Source organism: Mesoplodon mirus (genome assembly GCF_964341445.2).
Source record: "Mesoplodon mirus genome assembly, chromosome: 5".
NCBI classification, from domain to species: Eukaryota; Metazoa; Chordata; class Mammalia; order Artiodactyla; family Ziphiidae; genus Mesoplodon; species Mesoplodon mirus.
The window spans coordinates 66034862-66057025 of NC_138980.1; the positions used below are offsets into that span (position 1 = coordinate 66034862).

At 42.4% G+C, this 22164-nt stretch overlaps 2 protein-coding genes across 2 annotated transcripts; both read left to right on the forward strand.

Annotated features, from left to right (window-relative positions):
* The first annotated feature begins 12483 nt into the window (after positions 1-12483).
* Positions 12484-14828, forward strand: LOC309804752 (transcription initiation factor TFIID subunit 7-like). Its single transcript, XM_082622309.1, has one exon. The coding sequence runs from the start codon at positions 13240-13242 to the stop codon at positions 14287-14289; it is 1050 nt and encodes a 349-aa protein (XP_082478435.1). The 5' UTR covers positions 12484-13239; the 3' UTR covers positions 14290-14828.
* Positions 14829-19744: 4916 nt separating this feature from the next.
* On the forward strand, positions 19745-20650 carry LOC309804755 (mitochondrial ornithine transporter 2-like; the record flags this gene model as incomplete). The annotated part of the gene is made up of 1 exon (XM_082622312.1): positions 19745-20650. The coding sequence occupies one exon, from the start codon at positions 19745-19747 to the stop codon at positions 20648-20650; it is 906 nt and encodes a 301-aa protein (XP_082478438.1).
* Between the last annotated feature and the right edge of the window lie 1514 nt (positions 20651-22164).

Consider the following 22164-nt stretch of genomic DNA (forward strand, 5'->3'; position numbering starts at 1 on the left):
TTAAGATTACCTAAAAAAGGTAATGGTTGATAGGATTATGAAAGTTAGAATTATGTAAAGAAGTGTGGGGCTTCCTTGGTGGCGCAGTGGTGAAGAATCAGCCTGCCAATGCAGGGGACACGGGTTCAAGCCCTGGTCAGGGAAGATCCCACATGCCGCGGAGCAACTAAGCCTGTGTGCCACAACTACTGAGCCTGCGCTCTGGAGTCCGCGATCCACAAGTACTGAAGCCTGTGAGCCCAGAGCCCATGCTTCTCAACGAGAAGCCACCGCAATGAGAAACCCGTGCACCGCAACGAAGAGTAGCCACCGCTCACCACAACTAGAGAAAGCCCGTGTGCAGCAACGAAGGCCCAATGCAGCCAAAAATAAAATAAAAATAAATAAATTAAAAAAAGAAGTGTGTCAACTTTTCCTGAATGTTTTATGGGAATGCATATTATGAAGAGCGAGGGAACACTTCGCCTACCTAGTATTGTAAAATCAAAACCTGTGGATGCTGTACACTACCGAATGTAAAATAGTTGTCTGGTGGGAAGCAGCAGCATAGCACAGGGAGATCGGCTTGGTGCTTTGCAATGACCTAGAGGGGTGGGATAGGGAGGATGGGAGGGAGGCTCAAGAGGGAGGGGATATGGGGACATGTGTATGCATATGGCTGATTCACTTTGTTGTGCAACAGAAACTAACACGGTATTGTGAAGCAATTATACTCCAATAAAGTTCTATTAAAAAAAAACAAGGGTTTCCCTGGTGGCGCAGTGGTTGAGAGTCCGCCTGCTGATGCAGGGGACGCGGGTTCGTGCCCCGGTCTAGGAAGATCCCACGTTCCACGGAGCGGCTGGGCCCGTGAGCCATGGCCGCTGGGCCTGCGTGTCTGGAGCTTGTGCTCCGCAACGGGAGAGGCCACAACAGTGAGAAGCCCGTGACAGCAAAAAAAAAACAAAAAACAAAAAACATTCCTGTGGATGAAGTACTAAGAGAGGCTACAGTTAGGAACAAATGAGTTGTTAGAATTACAGTAAAAGTTTGTAGGAGAATCAGTATGTTTGAACTTACTAGAGAATGGACTTGAGGATATGGGGAGGGGGAAGGGTAAGTTGTGACAAAGTGAGAGAGTGTCATGGACATATATACACTACCAAATGTAAAACATATAGCTAGTGGGAAGCAGCCGCATAGCACAGGGAGATCAGCTCAGTCGTTTGTGACCACCTGGAGGAGTGGGATAGGGAGGGTGGGAGGGAGGGAGACGCAAGAGGGAAGAGATATGGGAATATATGTATATTTATAACTGATTCACTTTGTTATAAAGCAGAAACTAACACACCATTGTGAAGCAATTATTCTCCAATAAAGATGTTTAAAAAAAAAAGAACAGGCTTTATGTGAAGTGTTTGTGTCCTTTTTACCAGATTGTATTTGGGAGATGGACACTGAATCTGACTGCGAACACTTCCCCTACCTAGTATTGTCAAATAGGAGGTAAGTAAATCCACCTTTCAAGCAATATTAACTGGACATGCTAAATGGGAACAGTAAGATTACCTGAGCCATACAGTGTAGAATGGAAGTGGAGTGCTGGTGGGGACAAATTCTCTGTACAATAGCCCTATCTGGGGCATATACTAGGGCTTACAGCTAGAGCCTGTGAATGCTTCCCAGAGATGACTACTGGGACTTTGGACAAGAGAATTTCCACTTGAGGGGTGTTTACTCCCTTCGAGTAAAAAAAGACACAAGCACCTCCCATAAAGCCCCATAAAGAGCCCTTGCCTGGCTGACAGAGCTGCTTGGTTTGTACATTCCAAGGTGAACGGAGAACATCCTGTTTGGAAGGCCATCACTCTGATGCAAGAAGGTAAAAACAAATCAGCTTGGTGGGCTGAATTGCATGCTGTTTACTCACCAGTGATGGAAGAATTGAACAGTGGAAAAAAGCCACTATGTTTGGCTTTTTACTGACTCATGCACAGTGGCCAAAATGATTGGAATCGACAAGAAGATACACCTGTGTGTTTGCTTGAGGTGGCCAACTGGGTCCATGAGGTTGAGGGTTTGAAGCAATACAGAGATGGGCTGAATCTAAACATATTCCTCTTGTACCCTCTGAGGCATAAAATGCCAGTAAGAACTGTTTTATCTGCCAACAAAATACACAGAGAATGCAGATAGCTGTGTGACTAACTTCCTGGCGGGAAAGCCCTTGAACACAGCTGGCTGTTACTGGTAGCCTTATGGGGCTACAAATGGGTCATGATAGGAGTAGACACTGATTCTGGTCTGGACTTTGCTTACCTGGTGGTAAAGGCAAATGCTCAGAATATTGTGAGAGAATTGGAAGAGAAGATATTGCACCAATTTGTATAGCGGACTATCATTTCTTCAGACCAATGACCTCACTTTACAGCCCATAATGTCCAACAATGGGCAGAGAGATATCCTCCTCAGAGTAATATTCTGATAGAGAATTGGAACAGGCAATTAAAACACTGATTGTCTAAAACAGGGGGAGATAAAAGCACGAAAGGCTGGTTTACACACATTCATGAGAATGTGCTTACACTCAACATGAGCAGGGCTAAAGGAGTGTCCTCACTGAACAGATTTCTCTTGTTTTCCTGGTGGATCTGGGGCAGAAGGGTTGGGGAAGGTGCTGGTGTACTTTCTTCTTCATATAACCTCATCTTTTTTTTTTCTCCTACTTGTTGTGTTGGTCATAGGACCAGGCCTGCAATTACAAGGACAGGAAACATAAATGGATTCCTAAGCAAGGAACTATAACTATGTTTTTAACCTTATGTCAGAATTCCCAAGGGCCTAATGTGGCAGGATGTACCTTCACAACATCTGGCAAAATTGGGATTAACAGTGAATGCCACTATATTGCCTGGTGGTAAAGATAGCCCACTAGTTCTGCAACTATGTACCTTACTCTATGGGAACAGAGTGAACAGAGGAAGAGGCACTTGCTAGAGTGTATTGCAGTCTGCAATCTACACCAGCATAGTGGCTGAACCTAATGTCCCTTCCAAAGGTAGAAAAGTTTGGGATAAAATGGAAAGAAGAAAAAATAGTAGCTGTTGGTAAAGGAATGATAAATGGGTTATGTAATGAGGGAAATTCAATATTACATTAACACCTCGGAAGAGGCTCAGAGCAAGAGATGATACCCAGACTTTCTTGTTACCAATCCTCTAATCTTATTCCCTTTTATCCCATGGCATATAGGCTAAACCATTAGCCACCACTCATGAATAAATGCTGTTATGGACTGAATTGTGTCCTTGCTGAAAAAGATATATCGGCATCCTAAACCCCAGTACGTCAGAATGTAACTTCATTTGGAGATAGGGTCTTAACAGAGGTAATCAAGTTAAAACAAGGTCATTAGGATGGGTCTTAATCCAGGATGGTTGATGTCCTTATAAAAAGGGGAAATTTAAACAAAGAGACAGACACACATAGAGGGAAGTCCATGTGAAGAGAAGGAGAAGATAGGGAGAAGATGGCATCCAAGGAAACAGAAATGGAGCAGATTCTCCCTCTCAGCCTTCACAAAGAACCCACCCTACTAACACCTTGATTTCAGACCTCTAGCCTCAAAAACTGTGAGACAATGAATTTCTATTATTTAAGCCACCCAGTTTGTGGTACTCTGTTATGGCAGCCCTAGAAAACTAATACAAATGCAAATACATACCTCGGGCCATCTTTCTTTCCAAGAGAAGTGAACAGTCAGATGTACCACTCAAGGTTCTTTCCTATCAAGGGGAGAGGGGCAAGATAGATGAAGGGGACTAAATAGTACAAACTACTAAATATAAGATAAATAAGATACAAAGATATAATGTACAGTAGAGGGAATTTAGCCAACACTTTATAATAACTTTATATGGAGTATAATCTATAAAAATATTGAATCACTATGTTGTACTTCTGAAAGTAAAATGATATTGTAAGTTAACTATACTTCAATTAAAAAACAAAAAACAAACCCATAATGGTCTTTTCTAGCATGAAGAGTTCCTTTCTCTTCTGCCTTTCCGAGCCAGTCCTGTGGGATGTAATACATTACTAGTCTCCTTATGGTTTGTGTCAGATGTCTGTGAGGAAATATTTTAATATTAGGCTCAAATTTTCCCTCTTTAGTGATCTGATCACAGGGAATGAGCTGATCATTCCCTTCTCTACTATCTATTCTAGGTTTCTTTTCACCTTCACTAGCATGTCTGCTGGTTTTGGTGGCTTATCTGGTGGTATAATACAGACGTTCATCCCCAATAGATATGAGCCCTTGTCATCAAGCCCTTTCAATATGGGGTTGTTGCATATATCCAATTACCAATAAGGCCATAGATGTAGGTTGAAAGAGAGGTGGTAATGCAGGAGCAGTAGGTGTATTGCCAGTATAAACCATCCACTTATGAAACATATTTATGCTCTCCAGACCTGCTCACGTATGATCTTGTATTACTACTTCCACTTGAAGGTGGAGTGCTGCTACACATGCTACAATTTTATGGTTTGATGAATTGGGTAAATTATAGACACCTCAGATCACATGTTCACTTTATGTCCCACAGTCAGGGGTTCAGTCTCTACCGTGGTCCAATAGCAAGCCAGGAGCTGTGTTACTGAGCTGGGATCTCTAAGAAGCAGACTCTGAGATTGAGTTAAAGTAGGATATTTGCTAGGGAGTTCTTTGAGATTAACATCCATGGGGTAGAGGTGACAGAGGCAGGATTCAGCAAAGAGAGAAGTGGGGAACTCTGAAGCTAAAATGTCCCTTTAGAGTTGTGCTGAGCTAGCTGAAATGGCTAGGTCTTTATATTTCCACATTGATCAGTCATTGGATGTGGGCTGCCCTGAAAAGGGTGTGACAGCTGAAGGCTGCCTACTGATAACACTCCTGGCATTCCCAGAATCAAGACTTCCATGGAAAGGGAATTTCAGTGGTGCATGTCCATGTCCTTATAGTCCACCTTCTGTGCCTCTCAGATCCTTTTCTTCACACATATTCAGGGAGCAGCTCCTTCATCGTTCTGCTGGTCTTCTCTTCCTGGGGGAAACTTAGAAGAGAAAGTTTAATGGGATGACCTATAGTCTCTACCACTGAAACTAGTATCAGGGTTAAAACTGATAATCATTGTCTCCCTTCTCTACTATCCATTCTAGGTTTCTTTTCACCTTCACTAGCATGTCTGCTGGTCTTGGTGGTTTATTTGGTGGTATAATCCATACGTTCATCCCCAAGAGATATGAGTCCTTGTCATCACTGCTTGATGCGGTGAGCGGGGGCTACTCTTCGTTGCGGTGCACGGGTTTCTCATTGCGGTGGCTTCTCGTTGAGGAGCACGGACTCTGGGCGCACGGGCTTCAATCCCAATCTCAATGTGGGATTGTTGCATATATCCAATTAGTGTGTACCAGGAGGCACTCAAGTGGGTCAACTATGTGCCAAACATATTTTTCCTTGAACCCTGTGTGTCATAGCAGCCCTACTTCCTCCTGATGATCAGGGTCAGTTTCCCCTGTCAAGTTGGTGGCTCCTCTCTTGTCTGCTGGACCCTGGTCATATGGAACCGAAAGGATTGAGGATATAGCTTTAGCTTACAGTATAGCGGGAATCATGCTATATCCCCTGGTGGAAATGTTTCCCTTTAAGGACAAGGACTTCTAACTCTGCAGAGCCCAGAGTTTCAAAAAAGGGAAGCACAAGTTCCCCAAACAGGTCATTGAGAGCAATGTTAACTGAAGCCATTCCTGCCATATAAACTAAAGGGCTTAGTGTTTGTCTCTATTGCTGGCATATTGGAAATTTGGATATGGAAGCACCTAAATCAACCTTGGTAAGTGAGGTACTTGAATAGCTTTTATCTTTGCCACTGTGGCCTCTTTGTTCATCTGCTCATCATTCCAGCAGTGGCATGACAGGCCATGAGAGGCCAGGAGATCCGACAGGTGCAACAATCAAAATGTCTCCAGACATCACCAAATGTCTCCTTCTCTCCACCATTTTGAAAATCACAGGCTTAGGGTATTCCGCTGTTGACTATAACTGAGCCTGGGATAGGTATATAGTCTAAGTTGGTCCAATCAAATTGAAAGACAGATTTTGTTTGGGAAGAGCCACGCTCTGAACTCACCATGGACAAAGAAGGAAGTTCCCCAGTTACTGCTGGCAGGTTTCTTATGACGACAGACTTTGGAAATTTACAAGGAGGTGAGGGTAAAGCTGAAAGAATAATAAAGTATAAATAAATGTTCATTATCCAAAATTAGCAAGAGTTAAACAATTTATGCCAGACCATAATTTGATCCTGCCTAAAGGCAGCCATACTTCTAGAACTGCACTGTCCGATAGAGTAATCACCTGCCACATGTGGCCACTGGGCACTTGAAATGTGGCTAGTCCAAACTGAGATGTGCTGTAAGTGTACAATAAACACTTGATTTTGAAGATTCAGTACAAAATGAGAATGTAAAATATTGTTAATATTTTATACTATGATTATATGTTGAGCAATATTTTGGTAATTAGGTATAGCAATATTTAGGTAATTAGGTTTAATAAAATGTCATTGAAATTAATTTCACGTGTTTCCTTTTGGCATGTTAATGTGGCTACTAGATAATTTTACATACATATGTGACTTTCACCCGTGGCTCACATTATATTTCTATTGGACAGAGCTGCTCTAGACTACCTGGTTTTCGAGATAACACATTTTCTTATTGTCTAAACCAGTGTATATTAGGTTGGTCTTTTTTTCTATCGAAAGCATCCTATTTGATACAAGAGACTGCTACAATTTAGTTAACCTGCTTTTTACTGATTATATACTGCTGGAACAGTATATAAGTGTATTTTGGGGGCTATCTGCTATTTCCTCACTCTTATAATTTTCAATCTCCAAAATATAAACAAGCCTTCTCCCATCACTAACATTTTTTTTAACCTCCACAGTATAAGGAACTTGAAAGTTTATTAAAGGGAATTTTCAATCATACAGCATTAGCCCACTTGTGATACTCCTTTATCATAAGTAGGAAGCCCTTTGAGGCTTATTACCACACTGGGGAATTTATTGCTCCCCCTCAAATCTTTGGTTCACCAGTATCACAGATATTCTATGGAAAAACCACAGGAGTGTAATTCTTTTATCAACTCAGAGTGTTTCTACATGTCAAGTGGATTTCATTTAAAAAACAACATTTGACAAAATTCAACACACATTTATGATAAAAACCCTCCAGAAAGTAGGTATAGAGGGAACTTACCTCAACGTAATAAAGGCCATATATGACAAACCCACAGCCAAAATCATTCTCAATGGTGAAAAACTGAAACAATTTCCACTAAGATCAGGAACAAGACAAGGTTGTCCACCCTCACCACTATTATTCAACATAGTTTTGGAAGCTTTAGCCACAGCAATCAGAGAAAAAAAAGAAATAAAAGGAATCCAAATCGGAAAAGAAGAAGTAGAGCTGTCACTGTTTGCAGATTACATGATACTATGCATAGAGAATCCTAAAGATGCTACCAGAAAACTACTAGAGCTAATCAATGAACTTGGTAAAGTAGCAGGATACAAAATTAATGCACAGAAATCTCTTGCATTCCTATAAACTAGAGATGAAAAATCTGAAAGAGAAATTAAGGAAACACTCCCATTTACCACTGCAACAAAAAGAATAAAATACCTAGGAATAAACCTACCTAAGGAGACAAAAGACCTATATGCAGAAAACTATAAGGCACTGATGAAAGAAATTAAAGATGATACAAACAGATGGAGAGAGATACCAGGCTCTTGGATAGGAAGAATCAACATTGTGAAAATGACTATACTACCCAAAGCAATCTACAGATTCAGTGCAATCCCTATCAAGCTACCAATGGTAGTTTTCACAGAACTAGAACAAAACATTTCACAATATGTATGGAAACACAAAAGACCCCGAATAGCCAAAGCAATCTTGAGAAAGAAAAATGGAGCTGGAGGAATCAGGCTCCCAGACTCCAGACTATACTACAAAGCTACAGTTATCAAGACAGTATGGTACTGGCACAAAAACAGAAATATAGATCAATGGAACAGGATAGAAAGCCCAGAGATAAACCCACGCACATATGGTCACCTTATTTTTTATAAAGGAGGCAAGAATATACAATGGAGAAAAGACAGCCTCTTCAATAAGTGGTGCCGGGAAAACTGAACAGCCGCATGTAAAAGAATGAAATTAGAACACTCCCTAACACCATACACAAAAATAAACTCAAAATGGATTAAAGACCTAAATGTAAGGCCAGACACTATCAAACTCTTAGAGGAAAACATAGGCAGAACACTCTATGACATAAATCACAGCAAGATCCTTTTTGACACACCTCCTAGAGAAATGGAAATAAAAACAAAAATAAACAAATGGGACCTAATGAAACTTAAAAGCTTTTGCACAACAAAGGAAACCATAAACAAGATGAAAAGACAACCCTCAGAATGGGAGAAAATATTTGCAAATGAAGCAATTGACCAAGGATTAATCTCCAAAATTTACAAGCAGCTCATGCAGCTCAATATCAAGAAAAAAAACAACCCAATCCAAAAATGGGCAGAAGACCTAAACAGACATTTCTCCAAAGAAGATATACAGATTGCCAACAAACACATGAAAGCATGCTCAACATCACTAATCATTAGAGAAATGCAAATCAAAACTACAATGAGGTGTCACCTCACACCAGTCAGATTGGCCATCATCAAAATATCAACAAACAATAAATGCTGGAGAGGGTGTGGAGAAAAGGCAACACTCTTGCACTGTTGGTGGGAATGTAAATTGATACAGCCACTATGGAGAACAGTGTGGAGGTTCCTTAAAAGCTAAAAATAGAAATACCATACAACCCAGCAATCTCACTACTGGGCATATACCCTGAGAAAACCATAATTCAAAGAGTCATGTACCACAATGTTCATTGCAGCTCTATTTATAATAGCCAGGACATGGAAGCAACCTAAGTGTCCATCGACAGATGAACAGATAAAGAAGATGTGGCACATATATACAATGGAATATTACTCAGCCATAAAAAGAAACGAAATTGAGTTATTTGTAGTGAGTTGGATGGACCTAGAGTCTGTCATACAGAGTGAAGTAAGTCAGAAAGAGAAAAATAAACACTGTATGCTAACACATATATATGGAATCTAAAAAAAAAATAAATAAATAAGGTTCTAAAGAACCTGGGGGAAGGACAGGAATAAAGTAGAGAATGGACTTGAGGACACGGGGAGGGGGAAGGGTAAGCTGGGACGAGGTGAGAGAGTGGCATGGACATATATACACTACCAAATGTAAAACAGATAGCTAGTGGGAAGCAGACGCATAGCACAGGGAGATCAGCTTGGTGCTTTGTGACCACCTAGAGGGGTGGGATAGGGAGGGTGGGAGGGAGAAGCGAGAGGGAGGAGATATGGGGATATATGTATATGTATAGCTGATTCACTTTGTTATAAAGCAGAAACTAACACACCACTGTAAAGTAATTATACTCCAATAAAGGTGTTAAAAAAATTAAACAAAATTAAAAATTCAGTTCCCCGGGACTTGCCTGGCAGTGTAGTGGTTAAGAATCGGCCTGCCAATGCAGGGGACACGGGTTTGAGCCCTGGTCTGGGAAGATGCCACATGCCGTGGAGCAACTAAGCCCGTGAGCCACAACTACTGAGCCTGCGTGCTGCAATTACTGAAGCCCGCGCACCTAGAGCCTGTGCTCTGCAACAAGAGAAGCCACGACAATGAGAAGCCCACGCAATGCAATGAAGAGAAGCCCCTGCTCGCTCCAACTAGATAAGGCCCGTGCGCAGCAACAGAGATCCAATGCAGCCAAAAATAAATGAATAAATAAAATTCAGTTCCCCAGTCAAAACAACAACAACAACAACTGGATTTATCAACAGACATTAAGGTAATGGTGATGTGGCAGTGCCCTTAGCTTCAAGATCAATGTAACTACCCCTCAAAAAATAGCATTCAGAAAATGTATTAAACTCAACAACAGAAAATATGTTTCAGGATTGAAGGAGGTAGATACTTTAGGGGAAACTTCAGTTGATCCTTTTCATTATCCCTGACAACCATCCATTTCAAGGTTTAATAACCAAAACACACCATAATTTTGGCAAATCTGAATTGCCTAGAATTTATCTCAAGTTATTTTCTGTGACAAAGATATTTGAGCATCATAAAACTCATAGGAAATTAAAACGCAAAGCAATATTTGGATTATTTTCATGTATAAGCACGGCCTCACATTTTATAGGGTTAAATAAAGCATTATGCAAAGGCTAGCATGCTAAACCCATATCTATTAAGTAAGTAAAATCAGGTACAATTAAGGGACAAGCACATTGGAAAAATTTCTTCAAAAAGAGGAAATAGATCATCCTGGAAATTATATATACATCAGCTAACATTCTTGAACACATTAGAGAACAAAGAACTAAAGTACAGTTATGGAGAAGAGCATAATTTTCCTTCAAACTTAACATAGAAAACCTAACTGGTGCCACACCATTTAAGTTCCACCCCATGACACACAGTAGCACAGTCTACGAAACCAAAGGGGTCACATTCACACACGCTATTTGCAAACTTCTGGCCTCATAACAATTGGCACGGTCCGTGACTGGAGAGGAAATGTATATATAAAGTGGCTCTTTCTCATTTTAAGGCGACATAGAATGTATTTTCTCTGACAAATCATTATAGGATTTAGATTGTATTTATGTTCTTCCTGGATGGATCAATTGTTTCATTCAATTAGCAAATATTTTTTATCTCCCACGTTTTGATACTAGGCACTGGGACCGGATGAACATGATATTAGACTCCTGGTTATCATGGAGCTTCCAATCCTAGGTGAGGGAGACAATAAGTACATAAAGAAATAAAGTGAATTTTTTAAATGTTAATCACATTTTAAGTGAATTCTCTAAAACTTAGATGCAGGTGTTGATATTTTAGAGAATAGAAATTGAAATTTTAATGACCTTGATAGTCTACCAAATTGATCCTATTAATAAATGGAAATGAATAGGAATAAGTGGAAACTGTTACTCAGTTAGACTGAAGTACGATAAGTACATGTTGAAGAATACTTGACCACCTAAAGAGAGGCAAGCAGAAAAGTTATCCAAACAGTAGTGGTGGATTTTTTAAAATTCCAAACTAATTTAAAAATTACTGGCAAATGAGTAGAAAGAAGTAATACTTCAATTATATTCTACTTTAATCAGACTACTCGTCTTTCAGCCAACTGTCCTAAATGAACATGGGCCTCCAGAAGAACACTCCCTTCTGTTTACATTTATATCTACGTCAAACACATTAAAAAGAGGAATCACTACTCAGCCATAAAAAGGAACGAAACTGGGTCATCTGTAGAGACGTGGATAGATCTAGAGACTCACACAGAATGAAGTCAGAAAGAGAAAAACAAATATCGTATATTAACGCATATATGTGGAACCTAGAAAAATGGTACAGATGAACCGGTTTGCAGGGCAGAAATTGAGACACAGATGCAGAGAACAAACGTATGGACACCAAGGCGGGTAAGGGGCGGGGATGAACTGGGAAATTGGGATTGACATGTATACACTAATATGTATAAAATGGATGACTAATAAGAACCTGCTGTATAAAAAAAAATAATATTAAATTAAAAAAGAGGAGTCACCCTTGTTTCCTCAGGGGGTCTTCAAAACAGAAACAGACCGAGTCATGGGCCCCCTACGGCCATCTTCATAATCAACAAACACAGACTTAGCATTATAGTGGTCTACACTTCCTCACTCCACTGATTTGGGTACTTTAAAATCCACGGTATGGTTAGTTATACATTCTTTTATCGGCTCCAGATTGAATATAGGCTGTGGAGATGCCGAGATATTTTCAGAAACAAACACCATTTCCGCACAGACTCCCTATCTCCCGCAATCACCCGGAAGCCTAGCAGGTATCCGGCCCCACAGAGATGCGGTAAAAGCCCTGGCTTAGCGGAGGCGCGCGGGAGGATCTATGTCCTTCTTAGAACCGTTTCCTCTTTTTTTTTTTTTTGGCGGTAAGCGGGCCTCTCGCTGTCGTGGCCTCTCCCATTGCAGAGCATAGGCTCCGGATGCGCAGGCTCAGAGGCCATGGCTCACGGGCCCGCCGCTCCGCGGCATGTGGGATTTTTCCGGACCGGGGCACGAACCCGTGTCCCCTGCATCGGCAGGCGGACTCGCAACCACTGCGCCACCAGGGAAGCCCCCGTTTTCTCCAAATACTTTTAAACCAACAGCTCTTTGCGAAACAGTCTTCATCCCTTTAAGGCCAAGTTCTCGCGAGACGACAAGACGCCGGAAAGCGTAATCGCGCGTTGCGCCTGCGCGCGCTGGGGCAGATCGCACTTCCGCCCGAGGCGTGTTGCGACTCACAGCAGCTGCCGGTCTCGCGTGGTGACGCAGCTGTTTTTTGTCGGCTAGGTCTGCTGTAACGGACGGAGGCCGCCTCAGCTGCGGAGTTGCAGAATCTGGCGTTCGGAGCTGCGGTTCTTGGCGAGATTTCGCGTTGCCCGTCCTCAGCCGTTTCACCGATAATCAGCGGATCGCTTTGCCAAGTGCCGGGAAGAACAAAGGAATTCGGAAGGAGACTCTCGGCTCCCGGCCGCCTTTCTCTGAGTGGCTTCGTTTCCCGCTCGCGCCTGTCCGGAGAAACTGAACTTATAACCGTCACTGGATAGTAAGTACCCGAGGCGAAGAGAGCTCACTACGCCCCGCTTTTTGCGTATCTTTGTTCCGGGAGAGTTTGTGGATTGGGAGTATCTGTTGAGCCTTACTTCCTGTGCCGAAAATCATTCCGTAGGAGCCGCCATTTGCTTTCCCTGCGTTGTCCTGCAGCGGCAGGACAACCTCTATCTAGAGGTTGGAACTTGGCATTGCAGCTAACAGATTTAAATGGACCTGAGTAAGGCAATGCGTCATTAACGACTGGTATTGTCACAGCATATTTAGAAAGACTTGGGACTTAATTCCGAATAGACGCTTAGTTGCTGTTCTACCTAGAACTCTTTGTAATTAAAGACGTCAATTTATAAAGAACTGGTCTTTCTGTTGAAATAGCTGAAATTTTTTAGTGCAACAAGTGGTTATTAGAGAAAAAGTGAGTCACAAAGAAATAAAGATGAGTAAGAGCAAAGATGATGCTCCTCACGAACTAGAGAGCCAGTTTATCTTACGCCTACCTCCGGAGTATGCCTCTACTGTGAGGCGGGCGATACAGTCTGGTCATGTCAACCTGAAGGACAGACTGACAATTGAGTTACACCCTGATGGGCGTCATGGAATTGTCAGAGTGGACCAGGTCCCATTGGCGTCAAAATTGGTAGATCTGCCATGTGTTATGGAAAGTTTGAAAACCATTGATAAAAAAACCTTTTACAAGACAGCTGATATCTCTCAGATGCTTGTCTGTACAGCTGATGGTGATCTCTATCCTCCTGTTGAGGAACCAGTTGCCACTGCTGATCCCAAAGCAAGCAAGAAAAAGGATAAGGACAAAGAGAAAAAGTTTATATGGAACCATGGAATTACTCTGCCTCTAAAAAATGTCAGAAAGAGAAGGTTCCGTAAGACAGCAAAGAAGAAGTATATTGAGTCTCCAGATGTGGAAAAAGAAGTAAAGCGGTTGCTGAGCACAGATGCTGAAGCTGTCAGTACCCGTTGGGAAATAATTGCTGAAGATGAAACAAAAGAAGCAGAAAGTCAAGGCCTTGATATCTCTTCCCCAGGAATGTCTGGCCACAGGCAGGGCCATGACTCATTAGAACATGATGAGCTTCGGGAGATATTCAATGACCTCAGCAGCAGCAGTGAAGATGAAGATGAGACACAGCATCAAGATGAAGAAGATATAAACATCATTGACACTGAGGAAGATCTGGAAAGGCAGCTACAGCACAAGCTAAATGAGTCAGATGAACACCACCAAGAAAACGAGGGAACTAATCAGCTGGTTATGGGAATTCAGAAACAGATTGATAACATGAAAGGCAAGCTCCAAGAGACCCAGGACAGGGCAAAGCGACAGGAGGATCTCATCATGAAAGTGGAGAACCTGGCTCTCAAGAACAGATTTCAGGCTGTGCTGGATGAACTGAAACAAAAGGAAGACCGAGAAAAGGAGCAGCTCAGCTCTTTGCAAGAAGAGCTAGAATCACTCCTAGAGAAGTGAGGAGAGTTTTGATACTTAATTTCATTCCTGACAGTGGTCAGCCTTGAAAGAAAAACTTTGTTTTCATCACCTGGACTAGATAGTAAAACTTTGCAGTAGTTCCCAGTTTCCTCCACTGCCTTCTATTGGATTTGTTTTATAATTGTGAATTTCTGTCTCATTTGTTTTTTGGAACCACTTTGGTGGGTGTTTGTCCTGTAGTAAGTAGGAATGTATAGACAGATAAATGTAGGGAAGTTGTAGGATTAGTGGAGTGAACAGTTCAGTTTGGTAATTAATCACAGCTTCACTGCAGGACTTTGCTGCTGTTTCTCCGTTTACCAGAAGCTGCCATTGCTACTCTGTGATGCCATCTGAGATAAATTAGTAGATTCTAGTTTGGTGGCAGTGAAGTTTGTTTACATATGTTTTCCCATGCTGTAGCTATTTTCCCAGTTATTCAAAGCAGTTTTCCACATTTTGCATTGCAAATCATTTCATAAAGTTGTTTTAACAATAAATAAAAGCAAGTAATTTTCACCTTATGATGTGTCTTGCTCTTTTAGGGGTAGTGGGTATCAGATCCTCTTCTGAAGTGGTTTCTTTATGGGGTTTAATGACTGACCAATTGGATTCTGTTTTGTAGGAAAAGAAGCAGCTATGTTAGAATTTAAGAAAAAGAGGAAGAGCAGAGGCAAAGAAGTGGGGAAATGTCATCTTTGCATTATGTTTCCAATCCACCTGCTCCATTTGGAGGTCAGGAGATACAGAACGTTCCTAAACTATCCTAAATTCTTTTTTTTCAGCCTGATCTCACCACATTCTCTCACTGTTTTTAATCCTGAGCTTATTTACATTTTTTTCAAGGAGTTTAATTACTACTCTTTCTCTATAATAGTCTATTGGGATAAATACTACCATGCATCTATCATACCAAAGTCTAAGTTACGTGTTGCTCATGTCCTCCCTAGGCTGTAAATTCACTGAGATTAGGTACTTTGCCTTGTTAGTCACTGTAAACTTACTAAAGAAGAGTAAAGAGATTAAAATCACAAGGTCAGGAGATGTGGTGCCTGGGTTTGTATCCTAGTTCAGTGACCTAGTTGAGATTGATCTTGGGCAAGTAAATTAATCTGTTGGCTTCAGTTTCCTCATCTCTAAAATGGAGGTGATAATATTACCTACCTCAGGGCCCTTGAGTTGTTGGCTATTGAGTTGATACATATAAGGACTTAGAACAATTCCTAGAATAAAAGCAAACTATTATTGCCTATTTACTAGGGTCTGAACATACAGGGATTAAAAATTTGAATTAAAGACTGATTGAAATGGTAGAAAAGTATATAAAGAAACAGCTGCTTTAAATGGGGTTGACTGATTTCAAATTAAAGAATCATTCTAAGTTTATAAATTACAGCAGAAACAAAGTTTGCTTCAAATACATCTGCAGCATAAGCAAACTGAGTCAGTTTACTACTGTAGCTTTTTTATTTGATTCATTTACAGCGTAGTTTTCCATAAATATTAAAATCTCCATAATGAAGAGTAATTATCTGTTACGTAAACTTCAAAAGAGAAAAACTTAAGAAGATTGGGATCCATTTCTCTTCATGTAAATCCAGAGTTACCAAAAAAGACTCACTTTTCTCACAGCTCCCTTGCCTGATGAGTGGGATGTATAGTTGGGCTACGGTTTTCAATATTTCTGAGTTCATGAATGGAAGTTGAATTTTTTAAATTAGTGTTTTAAAATATTATAAGAGGGCTTCCCTGGTGGCACGGTGGTTGACAGTCCACCTGCCGATGCAGGGGACGCGGGTTCGTGCCCCGGTCTGGGAGGATCCCACATGCCACAGAGCGGCTGGGCCCGTGAGCCATGGCCGCTGAGCCTGCGCATCCGGAGCCTGTGCTCTGCAATGGGAGAGGCCACAACAGTGAGAGGCCTGCGTACCGCAAAAAAAAAAAAAAAAAAAAAAAAAACTCACTGAAAATCTTAAGCAATGCAGAAATTTTACAAATTCTTAATTCACTCCCCTATTGCCGGTCACTTACGTTCCATTTTAAATTTGCTATTACACAGAATGCTGCAATAAGCATGTCAGTGTGGTCTCTGTTTTGCATTATTTCTATAGGTAAATGGGATCTTTATGTTCACATCTAAATGTCATAAAGCCTGACATTTTGAATTTGTAGATCAAATGTTTGAGACAAAAAATGTGGACAAATTGTGACCAATCATGTCTCTGAAGGACTGTCTTGAACCTCTGCTTAAACTTTTATTACCTGGTAAGAATTGTGTGAAAACACAGACTAGGAAGACTGCTCACCACACAGCAGGTATATTGGCCGCCTTTCTGTATTTCAAATGCCCAGCTCTTTCACACTACAGAGCTTTACTTATATTACACTTACATTTCCCTTTTCCTGGAACAGTCTCCAGATATTCTCATGGCTAGCTTTTTGTTCCTCAGCCCTCAGCTCAAACCTTACTTTCTCTGGTAATCCTATCTGGCTACTCAATCTGAGTGCTAGGGAACATGTGATGTGCATCTTGTTAAGGGTGGTGGTCTTCACTGAAAATTTGGAAGTTCCTTTGCCATTATTTTCCATGTATGCATGGGAGTACATGTGCTCCAAGTCCAGCTGTTTAAATATATTTCATGGAACTTGAGATCTGTGTATTATTGCACAACTATGTCTGATAATTCAATGAAATTACAGACCATTTCCCTATTAATGCCCTCATGATCCCTGGCACTGATTACTAACTTGGTTTCTCCAAAACATATACATATATGAATTTAATGCAAAAGCAGTTGATGATTTATTGTAGTATCCTGCATCTCTTGTGTTTGTAAAAACTCGGTATGTGCTTTTAAAAAATAAACAATGAACCATAGGTAATTAATTGACAGTTTTAAAAAACCAAAACATTTTTTAAAAACCCTCAAATGTGAGGGACTTCCCTGGTGGTGCAGTGGTTAATGCACTTGCCAGTGCAGGGGACACAGGTTTGAGCCCTGGTCCGGGAAGATCCCACATGCTGTGGAGCAACTAAGCCCATGTGCCACAACTACTGAGCCTGTTCTCTAGAGCCCGTGAGCCACAACTACTGAGCCTGCGTGCCAGAACTACTGAAGCCCGTGCATCTAGAGCCCATGCTCTGCAACAACAGAAGCCAGCGCAATGAGAAGCCCGTGCACTGCAACGAAGAGTAGCCCCCGCTTGCCGCAACTAGAGAAAGCCCGAGCGCAGCAACAAAGACCCCATGCAGCCAAAAATAAATATATAAATAAAATTTATTTTGAAAAAACATCAAATGTGATATGAAATTTTAAAAATTTAAATTAAAAAAATTTTTTTTTCTAGTTTAAAATGGCACATTGTTCTCATGAATCTTCTCTGTCAAATAGCCTGCTAATATAACATAGTAACCCCCAAGGACAAGGAAAATAGGAGATGAGACAACAGTGGATGAGAGATGTCAGTGTTTTCAGAAGGCCAAAGCAGATGAAGAAACGATAAATTAATTCAGAGATCACAGAAAGTTACATGCTAAATGTCTGCAAGGAGGTATACCAAGGAGAAACAAACACACTTGAAGTAGACACTGAGGCTCAGTTTTTGCAGGCAGTTTCCAAAGAAGAGGGAAGGTGTGAGGCTAGAAACAGGATTCGTTAATGTCTGTGTTCAGGGACTTCCCTGGCAGTCCAGTGGTTAGGACTCTGGGCTTCCACTGCAGGGGGCACAGATTCCACCCTTGGTCTGGGAACTAAGATCCTGCATGCCATGTGGCACAGACAAAAAAAAAAAAAAAAGATAAAATCTGTGCTCAGAGCTGTTGGATGTCCAGGAGCCCTATCTCACTCAAGCCAGATGACTTTTCCTTACCCATCCCACAGACAGAAAGTTTATTTTCTGGGTAAATTGAACCAAAGAAGACACAGATGGAGCCTGGGGGTCCATAGCATTGAACAAGGGAATTGTGTGAAAGTCTGTTTTCTGACTGCAGGCTGTCAACCCTCTTCCCCCACTTGGTGTCATTAAATCAGTACCCAAGGTAAACACCACCCGCAGCCCCCCTCCCCCGCAAACACACACAGACACACACACAGTCAAGACTGGAAGATTATTCTCTGAAGAAACCATACGGTACCAGAGAAAGGAAATCCAGATACATTTGGGCACTCTCCAAAGAAAAGGCCAAGTCACTGTTTACTACAATGAAGTCTACCTGTTGACAAACAGTATCCATGCACAATCTGCTTTTAGGTGCCTCACTTTTAAATATTAACTGATATCCAAAGAATCAGACAAGGAAAGCTTTCTAAATGAAAGAATCATTTTAGCATACTTTCTGCCCCCTCCACCATTTTGTTTTTACCCCCAAAGTAAAATACCGCCTAGGGCTTAAAATGTAAACTTTAAGAGAATTCGTTCCAACGCTGGGATTATAAACATATGGGAGGATAAGTGTGTCCTGACAGCGGTACCCTCACTGATGCCCCAAACTGCATCTTGCCTACTAGGCCTGTAGTCAGTTATATCCAGAACTCCTGCTGCATAAAGCTGCATGGCTCCTCAGCAAGAACCCCGAGGCTTAGCACGCACGGAGCGCTGGAACCACACAGGTCTTTTATGTCAAGTTTTTTAGCTGTATATAAATGTTTTCCAATGCGATTGTACAAGGCCTTGACTTACCTCTAGAAATAACGAGGGCCCTGCGTCCCACCAGCTCGCAGGGCTTCAGGCCAGGATCGTCGGCGATGTTACCACGAAATAGGGGATGTGCCCGCCTCAGGCCTCCCCCGGCGAGCAAAGAGCTACACCTGGAGAGGCGCGGCGGCCGGCACCTTTGTGGAGCCGCCATTCTTCTCCGGAGACGATTAAGGGTTTTCTGATCCGAAGGAGCCACCGATTGTCAGGTAAACCCCCCAAAGTGTTTGTTCGTTTTCCCTATTTTAAACCTTGGTCTCTGTAGATTGACCCTTTGACCCTTTGACCCCAGGCGCGATCAAGCACCTCCCATTTTGTTTTGCCGGGAGGTGGGGGTCTCTGGCCGAACAGGAAGGCAAGTCTGACTCCGCCGCAGCAGCGCGTGGAGTTTCTGGCCGTAATCGCAGGAATTTATGGGACAGCTTTCTACTGCTGTATTGAGATTCATTAGAAGTGTTTCTCTAGTCTGCCCCGGGGCCCGCGGGCGCTGGGACTGCCGGGCGGCGCGGATCGAGCGGGCGGGCGGCTGGCGGGTTTAGGGCCCAGACGCGGCGGCCGCAGGGCGCCAGGAGAGGCGCGCGCGGGCCCGCGGGCCGGGGGTTATTTCAGTGCGTGGGGAGGGCGGCCCGCGGCCTAGTCTGGCGTTAAGCGGCTTCTCCCGCCCCGGAGAGAGCGCCAAGAGCAGGCGGCTGGACACGGGACGCCCTCCTAAGCTCCAGAGAGTTCCCTTCCTCGGAGACCTGCAGAAGAGTGGGCGAACATGAAATCCAATCCTGCCATCCAAGCCGCCATCGACCTCACCGCGGGGGCCCTTGGGGGCACAGCATGCGTCCTGACCGGGCAGCCCTTCGACACAATGAAAGTGAAGATGCAGACGTTCCCTGGCCTGTACAAGGGCCTCGCCGACTGTGGCCTGAAGACGTACTCCCAGGTGGGCTTGCGGGGCTTCTACAAAGGGACCGGCCCCGCGCTGATGGCCTACGTCGCCGAGAACTCAGTCCTCTTCATGTGCTACGGCTTCTGCCAACAGTTCGTGAGGAAAGTGGTTGGATTGGACAAGCAGGCGAAGCTGAATGATCTGCAGACTGCGGCCGCTGGTTCCGTCGCCTCTGCGTTTGCCGCGCTGGCCCTGTGCCCCACTGAGCTCGTGAAGTGCCGGCTGCAGACCATGCACGAACTGGAGATGTCAGGGAGGATAGCAAAAAGCCAAAATACAGTTTGGTCCGTCGTGAAGAGTATCCTTAGAAAGGATGGCCCCTTGGGCTTCTACCACGGACTCACGAGCACTCTATTTCAAGTAGTACCAGGCTATTTCTTCTTCTTCGGTGGCTATGAACTGAGCCGATCGTTTTTTGCCTCGGATGGATCAAAAGATGAACTAGGCCCTGTCCCCTTGATGTTAAGCGGTGGCATTTCTGGAATTTGCCTTTGGCTTGTCATATACCCAGTGGATTGTATCAAATCCAGAATTCAGGTTCTTTCCATGTCTGGAAAACAGGCAGGATTTATCAGAACTCTTTTAAGTGTTGTGAAAAACGAAGGAGCAGCGGCTTTATATTCTGGTCTGCAAGCTACTTTGATTCGAGCGTTCCCTGCCAATGCAGCACTATTTTTGACTTATGAATACAGCAGGAAGATGATGATGAGCCAGTTTGAAGCATGCTGAAGTGTCTTGGTGAATCTGGATCCAAGTACATGCCTTTGAGGACTATAATTTAACTCAGAGTTTGATGGAGCACTGGACCAGTGTGGTATTATTTTTGACTTCATGGGAACTTTGCTTTTGTCTTCCCTGCTTATATGCTAAATCTTAAGCTTTATGGAAGAACCTCTATTTTACATCATATAATTTCTGCCCATACTTGTATTGAAATGGAAAAGTTGCTGCTCTTGTGTTTGGTGAGATAATACAGGGCGAGTGGGTGGCCGTATGTACCTAATCTGAAAAGCTAAATGTAGTTGTATCAGCGGGCTTTTGCATAAATCTACCCATGTACATGCAGCTTGTTTGCTTATATGTTGTGAGTGAAACACAGTTTGGTTTCCATGTTTAACCTCATGTCACCAGAAAAACAGAGTTAAACATGTTTCAAGATGGTTATAAATGATTACTTAACCCACTCAAGATGTAGGGTCTCTTTAAAAGTCTGCTTAACATGTGCACTATATTAGCCAATTAAAGTTTTTTAAAAGTTCTTGGGGCTTGAAAAACGAAAATATCCATCTACATTTTTTTCATCTACAATGATTTATTTTATTTTTTATTGAGGTAATCTTGATTTATGGCATTGTATTTCTATGTCTGTATACCCTACAATGTGCTCACCACCAAAAATTTATTTTTCATCTATCACCATACAGTGGATCCCCTTTATCCACTTTGTTTCCCTCCTTTACCTACCCCCTCTGATAACCACTACTCTGTTCTCTGTAATGACATGTTTGTTTTATTTGGTTTTGGTTTGTTCATTTATTAGGGGTTTTGTTTGTTATAGTTTTTCATATTCCAGATATGAGTGAAATCCTATAGTATTTATCTTTCTCTGTCTGACTTACTTCACTTAGCATAATACCCTCAAGGTCCCTCCATGTTGTCGCAAATGGCAAGATTTCATATTTTTTCTCATCTAGATTTAAAAAAAATATTTATTTATTCATTTGGCTGCACCGGGTCTTAGTTGCGGCATGCAGGATCTTTAGTTGCAGCATGCAGAATCTTTTTTTAGTCGTGGCATGCGGGATCTAGTTCCCTGGCCAGGGTTCCAACCTGGGCTCCCTGCACTGGGAGCGTGGAGCCTTAGTCACTGGACCACCAGGGTGGTCTCTCTCATCTAGATTTTTAAGAGGAGAATATACCTGCATACTGATGTGTCTTCCACAGTCTCGAGTTAAAGTTTCAGAGTAGGCATCCTGGATTTTCCCAAGATGTTCTACTCTTAAAATAGTGCTATTCATCTTCAAAGTGGGATCATATTCCACACTCTTAGTTAGGTGTGGCCTAGAGCATTAGGCCTCTGGGAAGTAGCCTGGCCTTTGTACCAAATTTCCTTCCTCTCCTCTCCCCAAGAGCTTCCCCTCTGCTCTACTTTAGACTGAGGAAGGGGTGAGGGATGGGGCTGTGCTTCTGTGCTTGGATGAAGACCCATGTAGTTGACAACAGTTCTTAGCTTCCAGTCTCAG